The sequence below is a fragment of the Oncorhynchus masou genome, chromosome 8, assembly GCF_036934945.1.
Source record: "Oncorhynchus masou masou isolate Uvic2021 chromosome 8, UVic_Omas_1.1, whole genome shotgun sequence".
Taxonomy (NCBI): Eukaryota; Metazoa; Chordata; class Actinopteri; order Salmoniformes; family Salmonidae; genus Oncorhynchus; species Oncorhynchus masou.
In genome coordinates, this window is record NC_088219.1 from 10,210,467 (window position 1) to 10,223,419 (window position 12,953).

The 12,953-nt window shown below is 48.3% G+C and overlaps 1 protein-coding gene across 1 annotated transcript; it reads right to left on the reverse strand.

Moving 5' to 3' along the window:
* Positions 1–5,241: 5,241 nt before the first annotated feature.
* LOC135543740 (reticulon-4 receptor-like 1) lies at positions 5,242–11,163 on the reverse strand. The gene is made up of 5 exons (XM_064971098.1): positions 10,927–11,163; positions 9,323–9,607; positions 6,834–6,943; positions 6,540–6,744; positions 5,242–5,871 (listed from the first exon to the last, which is right to left on the reverse strand). The coding sequence occupies exons 1-5, from the start codon at positions 11,161–11,163 to the stop codon at positions 5,242–5,244; spliced, it is 1,467 nt and encodes a 488-aa protein (XP_064827170.1).
* Between the last annotated feature and the right edge of the window lie 1,790 nt (positions 11,164–12,953).

The following is a 12,953-nucleotide window of genomic DNA, read 5'->3' on the forward strand; positions in this document are numbered from 1 at the left end:
TGTTGGAAAAGCATTTTACATTCCAGGTGAAACTGGTTGAAAGAATGCCAAGAGTGTGCAAAGCTGTCATCAAGGCAAAGGGTGGCTACTTTGAAGAATCTAAAATCTATTTTGATTTGTTCAACACTTTTTTTGGTTACTACATGATTCCATTTGTGTTATTGAATTGTTTTTTGATGTCTTCACTGTTATTCTTCAATGTAGAAAATATTAAAAATAAAGAAAAACCCTTGAATGAGTAGGTGTGTCCAAACTTTTGACTGGTACTCTATGTCTCCAACTTCACTATTGAATAGTATGCTAATTCTCGGACCTGGGGCTGGGTGGCTGAGCGCTCGCGTATTTCAAGTGTTTTGTGTCTGTGTGTGTGTTTAATTTTAGCAGTCCCTTGGGAGGGGAAAGGGATATGGATATATATATATATATATTCCAGATGACTTCTCCCATGTCTTCAAGCTTCTTCTTGATGTTTTTCTCTCTCTCTCGCTTTCTCTAACTTCTATTTTATCCTTTGTCCTAATGGAACATTGATGTCTCTCTCTCTCTCTCTCTCTCTCTCTCTCTCTGTTTCTCTCTGTTGCTTTCTCTAACTTTTATTCTATCCTGAGTCCTAATGGAACATTGATGTCTCTCCCTCTCTCTCTCCCTCTCTCCCTCTCTCTCTCTCCCCCCCCCCCCTCTCTCTCTCTCTCTCTCTCTCTCCCTCTCTCCCTCTCCCTCTCCCTCTCCCTCTCCCTCTCCCTCTGCTCCTAAGGGACACACATAGAGATGTATTTGGCCTCTTTGCCTGTGGAGTAGAACATGTGCATATAAATATTCACTCAACTACGGCTATTTCAGACATGTCATTTCCTTCCTCCGGCCTGCATCCATCTGCTTATACATCTCTCCCTCCCTCCATGTAACTAGCGAGAGAGCGAGAGAGAGAGCGAGAGAGAGAGAGAGAGAGAGAGAGAGAGAGAGAGAGAGAGAGAGAGAGAGAGAGAGAGAGAGGGGGAGGGAGAGAGAGAGAGAGAGAGAGAGAGAGAGAGAGAGAGAGAGAGAGAGAGAGAGAGAGAGAGAGAGAGAGAGAGAGAGAGAGAGAGGCACATGACAATTGGATCGTTAATAAGACAGGCCCACACTGCTTTTCTGCATAGAACGAGGCCATGAAGGAGGTAAACAATTATCCTGTGAGTGTGTGTGTGTTTATCTCTGTCTGCATATTCAGCTTTGTTATTTCCCTTATCTCATTACATTTCAGACTCTATTCTGCTCCTTCCTCAATGTCCTCTTTAACTTATCACTCAGTCTTGTCTTCTTTCTGTAAGTCCAACATTAAATAAAACAGAAATCACACACACACACACAAATAGTCCACCTCAGTGATATGAGGACACTTATTTTTAATGTAGTTTATAAACAACTTTAGAGTCTGGTGTAATTCTATAACCACATACAAAACATCAGGGTAAGATAGTGGGAGGAAATGAGGGAGGAAATGAGGGAGGAAATGAGGGAGGGAATGAGGGAAGGAATGAGGGAAGGAGTGTTGGTGGGACAGAGGGAAGGAGTGTTGGTGGGACAGAGGGAGGAAATGAGGGAGGGAATGAGGGAAGGAATGAGGTGGGACAGAGGGAAGGAGTGTTGGTGGGACAGAGGGAAGGGGTGTTGGTGGGACAGAGGGAGGGGGTGTTGGTGGGACAGAGGGAAGGAGTGTTGGTGGGACAGAGGGAGTGTTGGTGGGACAGATGGGAAGGAGTGTTTGTGGGACAGAGGGAAGGAGTGTTGGTGGGACAGAGGGAGGAAATCATGGAGGGAATGAGGGAAGGAATGAGGTGGGACAGAGGGAAGGAGTGTTGGTGGGACAGAGGGAAGGGGTGTTGGTGGGACAAAGGGAAGGAGTGTTGGTGGGACAGAGGGAGTGTTGGTGGGACAGAGGGAAGGGGTGTTGGTGGGACAGAGGGAAGGGGTGTTGGTGGGACAGAGGGAAGGAGTGTTGGTGGGACAGAGGGAGTGTTGGTGGGACAGAGGGAGTGTTGGTGAGACAGAGGGAGTGTTGGTGGGACAGAGGGAGTGTTGGTGAGACAGAGGGAGTGTTGGTGGGACAGAGGGAGTGTTGGTGGGACAGAGGGAGTGTTGGTGGGACAGAGGGAAGGAGTGTTGGTGGGACAGAGGGAGTGTTGGTGGGACAGAGGGAGTGTTGGTGGGACAGAGGGAAGGAGTGTTGGTGGGACAGAGGGAAGGAGTGTTGGTGGGACAGAGGGAGGAAATGAGGGAGGGAATGAGGGAAGGAATGAGGTGGGACAGAGGGAAGGAGTGTTGGTGGGACAGAGGGAAGGAGTGTTGGTGGGACAGAGGGAGGAAATGAGGGAGGGAATGAGGGAAGGAATGAGGTGGGACAGAGGGAAGGAGTGTTGGTGGGACAGAGGGAGTGTTGGAGGGACAGAGGGAAGGACAGACAGAGAGACAGACAGACAGACAGACAGACAGACAGACAGGACTGTGCCAGTTTCTCTGTGGTTACAAAATTCAACCTCACATGAATGAAAGGACACAACTGTCATTTTACAGCATCATCTCAAGGTTTCACAGCTGTACAAATATGTCTCCTGCAGCCGCCACCAACCCAAGTCCCAGACTCTCAGCAGGGGGTGTATTGTTTCATTCCAGGCACTCCCTGTTAGTCCCTCAGGAATAGATTGAGAAATACAGGATTAGTTTAATTAGGTTTGTTTGTGCTGGGCTAGAACAAAGACCTATACCGTTTATATCTCCCCAGGACCAGGGTTGTATCTCTTCAGGACCAGGGTTGTATCTCCCCAGGACCAGGGTTGTAGCTCTCTAGGACAAGGGTTGTAGCTCTCTAGGACCAGGGTTGTAGCTCTCCAGGACCAGGGTTGTAACTCCCAAGGACCAGGGTTGTATCTCCCCAGGACCAGGGTTGTATCTCCCCAGGACCAGGGTTGTAGCTCTCTAGGACCAGGGTTGTATCTCCCCAGGATCAGGGTTGTAGCTATCCAGGACCAGGGTTGTATCTCCCCAGGACCAGGGTTGTATGTCTTCAGGACCAGGGTTGTAGCTCTCTAGGACCAGGGTTGTATCTCCCCAGGACAAGGGTTGTATCTCCCCAGGACCAGGGTTGTAGCTCTCTAGGACCAGGGTTGTATCTCCCCAGGACAAGGGTTGTATCTCCCCAGGACCAGGGTTGTAGCTCTCTAGGACCAGGGTTGTATCTCCCCAGGACCAGGGTTGTATGTCTTCAGGACCAGGGTTGTAGCTCTCTAGGACCAGGGTTGTATCTCCCCAGGACAAGGGTTGTATCTCCCCAGGACCAGGGTTGTATCTCTTCAGGACCAGGGTTGTATCTCCCCAGGACAAGGGTTGTATCTCCCCAGGACCAGGGTTGTAGCTCTCTAGGACCAGGGTTGTATCTCCCCAGGACCAGAGTTGTATCTCCCCAGGACCAGGGTTGTATCTCCCCAGGACCAGAGTTGTATCTCCCCAGGACAAGGGTTGTATCTCCCCAGGACCAGGGTTGTATCTCCCCAGGACCAGAGTTGTATCTCCCCAGGACAAGGGTTGTATCTCCCCAGGACCAGGGTTGTATCTCCCCAGGACCAGGGTTGTATCTCCCCAGGACCAGGGTTGTATCTCCCCAGGACAAGGGTTGTATCTCTCCAGGACAAGGGTTGTATCTCTCCAGGACAAGGGTTGTATCTCTCCAGGACAAGGGTTGTATCTCCCCAGGACCAGGGTTGTAGCTCTTCAGGACCAGGGTTGTATCTCTCCAGGACAAGGGTTGTATCTCTCCAGGACCAGGGTTGTATATCCCCAGGACCAGGGTTGTATCTCCGCAGGACCAGGGTTGTAGCTCTCTAGGACCAGGGTTGTATCTCCCCAGGACAAGGGTTGTATTTACCCAGGACCAGGGTTGTAGCTCTCCAGGACAAGGGTTGTATGTCCCCAGGACCAGGGTTATGGAAAACTACTACAGGGGAGGTCAGTCAGTGTGGGGACAGCTAGGTACTATAGGTGATGTCTCAATTCAATCTGTATCGCTGAAGTTCAGCGCTATAGCACGCTTGAAATGTAAAGACATTTCTGATTGAGACAACATATGCTGTGTTTACCATGAATGCAGTCTCCACAAATGCATTAACATGGCCTTTAAACTTAAATCGAAATATAGCGCTGAATATCAGCGGGACGGATTGAATGGAGCCCTGAGTGTAGGACTGGACAGGACTGTGCTCGGCTGGGAAGGTGTTATTACCTCTAAGGACCTCAAGGAGCGCTGGGGGCGCTCTGTCACCTCTGTCCCTGTATCACCTCTCCATTACATGTTCTTGTGTGTTCCAGATCCCGAAGAAGACTCCAGAACCATGAAGGTTTCAGAACATTGAAAAAGGTTCCAGAACCATGAATGTTTCAGAACATTGAAGGTTCCAGAATGACGGGGGGAGTTCCAGAGCTCTCTCTCCTCAGACATAGCAGCAGTTCAGTAGAATCAGAGTGTTTCACTCTTTCAGGTCCATCATTTAGTTCAGAAATCTCCAGAGTGAGGACTGCATCTAAAGCAGCAGTTTCTGCATTCTCTCAACCCTTCATTGGACAGCTAGGGTTCCATATACTCATTCCATCATTGTCACTCTCCTCTTTCTGGCTTGTTTTAAAGTGGGAAGACAGACATGGAGACTGTTCACACAAACCACACTGTACTAACATGGGTTACAAACACAGGATTACAGAAGCCAGTGGATTCGTGTTTTTAAGGATGTTTTTACAGTTTGGCAACAACCTGTGTCAGGGCCATCTTATCATGTCTGTGCTGAGGTATCCTTTCAGGTGATATGGCTGTAGCAGTAGGTGTATTCTTAAATCATCAGTTCATTTGATCAACCACACAATCAGAACTCTGGATGTGACGGACTGTTACTCCCCCTTCTGACATCATACTCCCCCTTATGACATCATAGCGACAGATAACCTGTTACGTTTCAGTTATGACTCCCAAAGAACTTCCCTGCCATATGTTACAGGTACACAGAGTACATTTAAACACACACACACACACACACACACACACACACACACACACACACACACACACACACACACACACACACACACACACACACACACACACACACACACACACACACACACACACACCTCAGTGCAGGAGCCAGAGTGGTTCTGACATTCAGAGGAGTGTGTACTGTATTGTAGGGGTTGATATAAAACACCCTCCTTTCAGTCTCAGAGGAGGATCACAGCAGTGAGTGACAGCAGCCCAGCCAATAGGACACAGAGAAAAGTCCCAACGGAGCGGGACGCTGCATTACTATTGGCTCTCTTGACCCCGCTGGGCGGTCCAACTGAAGTCCTAGGGACACACTTGTTCCTCCTGCGAGTGGGGGCAGAGGGGTCGTGTTTACCCCCTCCAGGGGCGTTGTCCTTCTCCTCCCCCTCCCTCAGTGTCTGCACCTCATTCAAGCCCCCCTGACCCCCTCCCTTTCCCTTACGCCCCCTGTTGCGGGTACAGTTCCTGCGGCTCCCCTTGGGCGGCCTGGGCAGGGGTAGGGGCGAGGGGGACAGGTCCCCGTTGTGCTGATCCCCGTGTGGGAGGTGTGGGTGCTGGTGGTGGTTATGGCGGTGCCTGTGGTTCCTGTGATGCAGTCGATGGTCCTCCTCTTTCTTCAGGGACTCCCCCAGCTCGGCCTCCCCGCCTATGACACCTCCTCCCTGGGTTTCTCCTGCTGAACAGCTGGGTAGTTCCTCTTTCCTCAGCTCCTTCAGGTCCCGGCCCTGAAGCTCTGGAGGAGAGACGCAACCCAGAGACGACGTGGAGCCCCGGAACCTTCGCAGCCAATCCCACAGCGGCAGGGCCTGGATGATAAGAATAGTAATGCATTGATATGAGATGCCTTTCATAACTCCCAAGGACACATTGCATTAATCCTGGGATTCATAGTGCAGTGCACCTTTGGAGAAAATCCTAGCTTCGCCTTCAGTCGAATTTTGCTTAGTCATGCACTGATGTCAATAAAATGTTCACTTAGTTCGGGATTCAATCCGAGGCGTGTTGTAGAGCATTGGTAATAATGCACCTTTTCAAGGCAATGTTTCTCTGTTCAGAGATCGCATTCAGCTCAATTGAAAATCACCTTTAAATGTGAAGCGTGAAACCCGGCCTAAATGAACATTTGGCTTGAGCGGAAGGCTAGCTGAAAGAGGTGTGTGGTGTTGGAGGTTTGTCTTTTGAAGGTGTGTTTTGAAGGTGTGTTTTGAGCTTTGTCTTTTGAGGGTGTGTTTTGAGGTTTGTCTTTTGAAGGTGTGTTTTGAAGGTGTGTTTTGAGGTTTGTCTTTTGAAGGTGTGTAAAGAGGTTTGTCTTTTGAAGGTGTGTATGGAGGTTTGTCTTTTGAAGGTGTGTTTTGAAGGTGTGTTTTGATGTTTGTCTTTTGAAGGTGTGTATGGAGGTTTGTCTTTTGAAGGTGTGTTTTGAGGTTTGTGTTTTGAAGGTGTGTTTTGAGATGTGTTTGAACTGTGTCCCGACCTTGCAGTCACACTCCCAAAGGTTGTCGTTGAGTCTGAGGTACTCTAGAGCAGGCAACAGAGCCAGGCAGGCCCCAGACAGCTCAGTCAGAGAGTTGTTGAACAGGTAGAGGGTGGTGAGGCGATGCAGGTCGTGGAAGGCCAGACGGTGGACCCACTGCAAACGGTTCTGGTGCAGCAAGAGCCGGTCCAGCACCCCCAGACCCCTGGAGGGACAGCAGTCAATCCATAGGGTGATCTTTTGGGAGATGTAGCACTGCTAAATCAATCAATCGATCAAAAAGGTGTGTCTCACCTGAAGGTGTTCTGGTGGAGAGACCATAGCCTGTTGCCATGGAGGAAGAGGTGGCTGAGGTTCAGCAGGTCAACAAACAGATCATCCTCCAGGAACTCCAACTGGTTGTCCTGGGGATAGGGAGGAGAGGGGGGAGAGTGGATAGAGGGAGGGAGAGGGGCGGAGAGTGGATAGAGGGAGGGAGAGGGGCGGAGAGTGGATAGAGGGAGGGAGAGGGGCGGAGAGTGGATAGAGGGAGGGAGAGGGGCGGAGAGTGGATAGAGGGAGGGAGAGGGGCGGAGAGTGGATAGAGGGAGGGAGAGGGGGAGAGTGGATAGAGGGAGGGAGAGGGGCGGAGAGTGGATAGAGGGAGGGAGAGGGGCGGAGAGTGGATAGAGGGAGGGAGAGGGGCGGAGAGTGGATAGAGGGAGGAGAGGGGGAGAGTGGATAGAGGGAGGAGAGGGGCGGAGAGTGGATAGAGGGAGGAGAGGGGCGGAGAGTGGATAGAGGGAGGGAGAGGGGGAGAGTGGATAGAGGGAGGGAGAGGGGCGGAGAGTGGATAGAGGGAGGGAGAGGGGCGGAGAGTGGATAGAGGGAGGGAGAGGGGCGGAGAGTGGATAGAGGGAGGGAGAGGGGCGGAGAGTGGATAGAGGGAGGGAGAGGGGCGGAGAGTGGATAGAGGGAGGAGAGGGGCGGAGAGTGGATAGAGGGAGGGAGAGGGGCGGAGAGTGGATAGAGGGAGGGAGAGGGGCGGAGAGTGGATAGAGGGAGGGAGAGGGGCGGAGAGTGGATAGAGGGAGGGAGAGGGGCGGATAATGAAGGAGAGAGATGGAGGAAGAGAGAAGTTGGGAGATATACTGTACGGTGCATTCGGAAAGTATTCAGACCCCTTGACATTGTCCACATTTTGTTATGTTACAGCCATATTCTAAAATGGATTACATTTACCCCCCCCCTTATCAATCTACACACAATACCCCGTAATAACAATGCAAAAATAGGGTTTTTATACATTTTTCAAAATGTATTAAAAGCAAAAACAGAAATAACTTCTTTACATTAGTATTCACACCCTCTGCTGTGAGACTCGAAATTGAGCTCAGGTGCATCCTGTTCCCATGAATCATCCTTGAGATGTTTCTACAACTTGATTGGAGTCCACCTGTGGTAAATTCAATTGATTGGACATGATTTGGAAAGGCACACACCTGTCTATATAATGTCCCACAGTTGACAGTGCATGTCAGCGCAAAAACCAAGCCATGAGGTTAATGGAATTGTCCGTAGAGCTCCAAGACAGGATTGTGTCGAGGCACAGATCTGGGGAAGGGTACCAAAACAGTTCAGCAGCATTAAAGGTCCCCAAGAACACAGTGGCCTCCATCCTTCTTCAATGGAAGAATTTTGGAACCACCAAGACTCTTGCTAGAGCTGGCTGCCTGGCCAAACTGAGCAGTCATTGGAGAAGGGCCTTCGTCAGGGAGATAACCGAGAACTCAATGGTCATTCTGAAAAAGCTCCAGACTTCCTCTGTGGAGATGGGAGAACATTCAAGAAGGACAACCATCTCTGCACATGACAGCTCGCTTGGAGTTTCCCAAAAGGCACCCAAAGGACTCTCAGACCATGAGAAATAAGATTCTCTGGTCTGATGAAACCAAGATAAAACTCTTTGGCCTGAACACCAAACGTCCTGTCTGGAGGAAACCTGCTACGATCCCTACGGTGAAGCATGGTGGTGGTGGCAGCATCATGCTGTGGGGATGTTTTTCAATTGCAGAGACTGGAAGACTAGTCAGGATTGAGGGAAAGTTGAATGGAGCAAAGTACAGAGAAACCCTTGAGGAAAACCTGCTCCAGAGTGCTCAGGACCTCAGACTGGGGCTAAGGTTCGCCTTCCAATAGGACAACAACCCTAAGCACACAGCCAAGACAACGCATGAGTGGCTTCGTGACAAGCCTCTGAATGTCCTTGAGTGGCCCATCAAGAGCCTGGACTTGAACCTTATTGAACATCTCTGGAGAGACCTGAAAATAGCTGTGCAGCATCGCACCCCATCCAACCTTACAGAGCTTGAGAGGATCTGCAGAGAAGAATGAGAGAAACCCCCCAAATACAGGTGTGCCAAGCTTGTAGCGTCATACCCAAGAAGACTCAAAGCTCAAAGCTGTGATTGATGCCAAAGGTGTTTCAACAAAGTACTGAGTAAAGGGTCTGAATACTTATGTAAATGTACAAATTTGCAAAAATGTCTACAAACTTGTTTTTGCTTTGTCATGATGGGGTATTGTGTGTAGATTGATTGAAAGAAACCTATTTAATCCATTATAGAATAGGCTGGAAAATGGAAAGTTCCCTAGTAGTAACATAAATTGACTGAAAACCCGCAGTTATCAGGGAGGCTTGTGTTCACCATATATTATTGTTGCCTACACATGCTGGCTTCTCACTGTACCCATGATGAGTGTAGCTATCTAATATAACTACAATTTCTATTCTATTCCCCTACCTGTAGATAGAGGTACTGCAGGCTGCTGAGCCCCTCAAATATCCCAGATGGCAGGCTGAGAAGACCACAGTGGTAGAGGTGCAGGGCGTGTAGCCGGCCTAGCCCCTGGAAGGTATCTGAAGCCAGGGCCCTCAGGTGACGGTTGTCCCCCAGGTCCAGCTCCTCCAGGCGGGCAAAGCCGTGAAAGGTGGAGGCCTGGATATAGGAGATGTTGTTGGAGTAAAGCCACAGCATGGCCGTGGTGGGGCTGAAGTGGCCCCGCAGGAGACGCTGGATCTTGTTGTTCTGGAAGAATGGAGGAAGGAAAGAGAATAACAAAGGATGCTTAGGGTCTGGGTGTAGCAGATCAAGTGCTCTTTGGAAACTGGTATTGACTGATTGGAACTTTGGAAGTTGTTATTATTAGACAAAACCAGAGTGGACTGTTATCAGATATTCAGTCCGCAAGTCAGCATGTTTCTTAGCCATCACTAACTTGTATCTTTGCATCATTGGGTCAGCTGGGTAACCTAGGAAGGCATCGCATAGTGAAATATCAAAAGCCATTCAACTTTCAATGGAAGGAAAGTGAGAGAAGTTGAACAGGGTGGGACTAAATTTGGAGAAAGCTGAATGCGATGTCGTGACACATGTGACCAATCGAAGCTCACCATAGCTTCGAACCAGTACTGGATTGGCTAACTATGGCTGTTGATACGTAGCACTACTTAGCTTGTTTGCTAGCTTGTTAGCACCCACATGAGGGTGAGACTAGCGTGGCTTGTCGAGTGCTGCTTGTATAGTATAAATCCTCAGTGAGGCTACTACAACGACTCGTGGCTGAACAGCTGCTTCATTAAAACAAAACATGTTAGCTTTAGCACTACTAGTAGTTTGCTAGCTAACTTTTGTAGGAAGCATCCAATATTGTGTGTGCAGCACTAAGTAGGTAGCTGGTTGGTTAGCAGCATCCTTTTAGTGACTGGCTCAGCTAGCAAGCTAATATTGGACACATTTATGTTAGCTTTCGTGCCTGTTGTCAAACAGAAATAATGCTCTGTGAATCACAAAATGTCCTCACGGCAAAAACATCAACATTATTGACACGTATTGTTTTAGCTTCGATAAATTCAGACAGTTTTTGAGGCAGAAATGGGTTAGACAGACAATGTCACCTCGGTAATATTTTCTAATTTTAGACAGCACGTTGCAGCCGGACTTCTTTGATCTATCACCATGACGATGCGAGATACAAGACAGATCAATGCAGGCGGAATCAATGCTCTATCTAACATAATACAATGTGCATTATTACCATTACATGGGGAATATTTCAATAATGTAAATTAATGACTAGAATGAAAACAATATTCAGTATCTAAATATATGGCTCCGGACAAAACTATTTCAAAAATAAGTTCAAGGCACTCAATTAAGCTACAAAACCAACTTTAAAATATTCAGGTTATCAAATTATTTAACAGTTTTGTAAACTATAACTAAATAAATTTGCATAAATGTGCATAAAATATCCCCCCCCCCCCAAAAATAAAATACAAAATACAAAATACAAAAGATTTTAATTTTCTGGACTACAGGAGGCTGAGTAATCTGCTGGCTCTTACCTGCAGGAAGACCCTCTCGCTCTGGGCTGGGATCTCCTCTGGGACAGACAGAAAGTTATGGGCCTGACAGGACACAGTGCTGGGAGAGGTGTAGCAGATACAGTCTCTGGGACAGGGAGAGGAGAGCTCCAACCACCCACATAGGACAAGGAGGACACCTACACCACCACAACCTGAAAGAGGAAGAGAGGAGAGAGAGATAAGTGAAGAGGTGTTGTTGTGTACATTCAGAGCCATATTCCTGTAAAGCTCAGAGAGGATCCTCTTCTATTAGGGTGCTGCTATAGGCCACCAAGTGCTAACTGTCAGTATCTGGGGAATATGTGTTGCTATAGGTCACCAAGTGCTAAAATTAAATTTGATCAAATTTTATTTGTCAGATGTGCCAAATACATCAGGTGACCTTAACGTGAAATGCTAACTTACAAGCCCTTAACCAACAATGCAGCTCAAGAAGTAGAGTTAAAAAATATTTACTAAGTGAACTAAAAGTTTAATAATATCAAATAAGTAACACAAGATATTTACATAACAATTAACAAGGCTATATACAGGGGGTAACTGACGAACTGTCAAACAGGCAAAGCATTAATACTAAGATTGAATCGTACTACACCGGCTCCGACGCTCATCGGATGTGGCAGGGCTTGCAAACTATTACAGACTACAAAGGGAAGCACAGCCGAGAGCTGCCCAGTAACACGAGGCTACCAGACGAGCTAAATCACTTCGTTGCTCGCTTCGAGGCAAGTAACACTGAAACATGCAATGAGAGCATCAGCTGTTCCGGACAATTGTGTGATCATGCTCTCTGCAGCCGATGTGAGTAAGACCTTTAAACTGGTCAACATTCACAAGGCCACAGGGCCAGAAGGATTACCGGGACGTGTACTCCGAGCATGCGCTGACCAACTGGAAAGTGTCTTCACTGATATTTTCAACCTCTCCCTGTCTGAGTCTGTAATACCAATATATTTCAAGCAGACCAACATAGTTCCTGTACCCAAGAACACTAAGGTAATCTGCCTAAATGACTACCGACCCGTAGCACTCACGTCTGTAACCACGAAATGCTTTGAAAGTCTGGTCATGGCTCAGATCATCACCATTATCCCAGAAAACCTAGACCCACTCCAATTTACATACTGCACCAACAGATCCACAGATGATGCAAACTCTAATGCACTTAACACTGCCTTTTCCCACCTGGACAAAAGGAACACCTATGTGAGAATGCTATTCATTGACTACAGTTCAGCGTTTAACACCATAGTGCCCTCAAAGCTCATCACTAAGCTAAGGATCCTGGGACCCTGTTCACTGATGACTGCATGGCCAGGCACGACTCCAACACCATCATTCAATTTTTTGATGACACAACAGTGATGAGAAAACCTATAGGGAGAAGGTCAGAGACCAGACTGTGTGGTGCAAGGACAACAACCTCTCCCTCAATGTGATCAAAACAAAGGTGATGATTGTGGACTACAGGAAAAGGACGGAGCACGCACCCATTCTCATTGACGAGGCTGTAGTGGAGTAGGATGAGAGCTTCAAGTTCCTTGGAGTCCACATCACCAACAAACTAACATGTCCAAGCACACACACAGTCGTGAAGAGGGCACAACAAAACCTATTGCCCCCCAGGAGACTGAAAAGATTTGGCATGGGTCCTGAGATCCTCAAAAGGTTTTATGGCTGCCCCAACGAGAGCATCCTGACGGGCTGCATCACTGCCTGGTTTGTCAACTGCTCGACCTCCGACCGCAAGGCACTGGAGAGGGTAGTGCGTACGGCCCAGTACATCACCGGGGCCAAGCTTCCTACCATCCAGGACTAGTGTCAGAGGAAGGCCCTAAAAATGATCAAAGGCTCCAGCCACCCTAGTCATAGATTGTTCTCTCTGCTACAGCACGGCAAGTGGTATTGGAGCGCCAAGTCTAGGTCCAAGAGTCTTCTAAACAGCTTCTATCCCCAAGCCATAAGACTCCTAAACTGCTAATCAAATGGCTACCCAGATTATTTGC

Excerpts from the sequence above, each read along its gene's own strand:
- LOC135543740 (XM_064971098.1), bottom strand. The coding sequence starts at position 11,163 with ATGGCTCTGAATGTACACAACAACACCTCTTCACTTATCTCTCTCTCC. Across the intron at positions 6,745-6,833 it reads CTCCACCAGAACACCTTCAG|GGGTCTGGGGGTGCTGGACC; the intron begins GTGAGACACACC and ends CTGTCCCTCCAG. Across the intron at positions 5,872-6,539 it reads TTTGGGAGTGTGACTGCAAG|GCCCTGCCGCTGTGGGATTG; the intron begins GTCGGGACACAG and ends CTTATCATCCAG.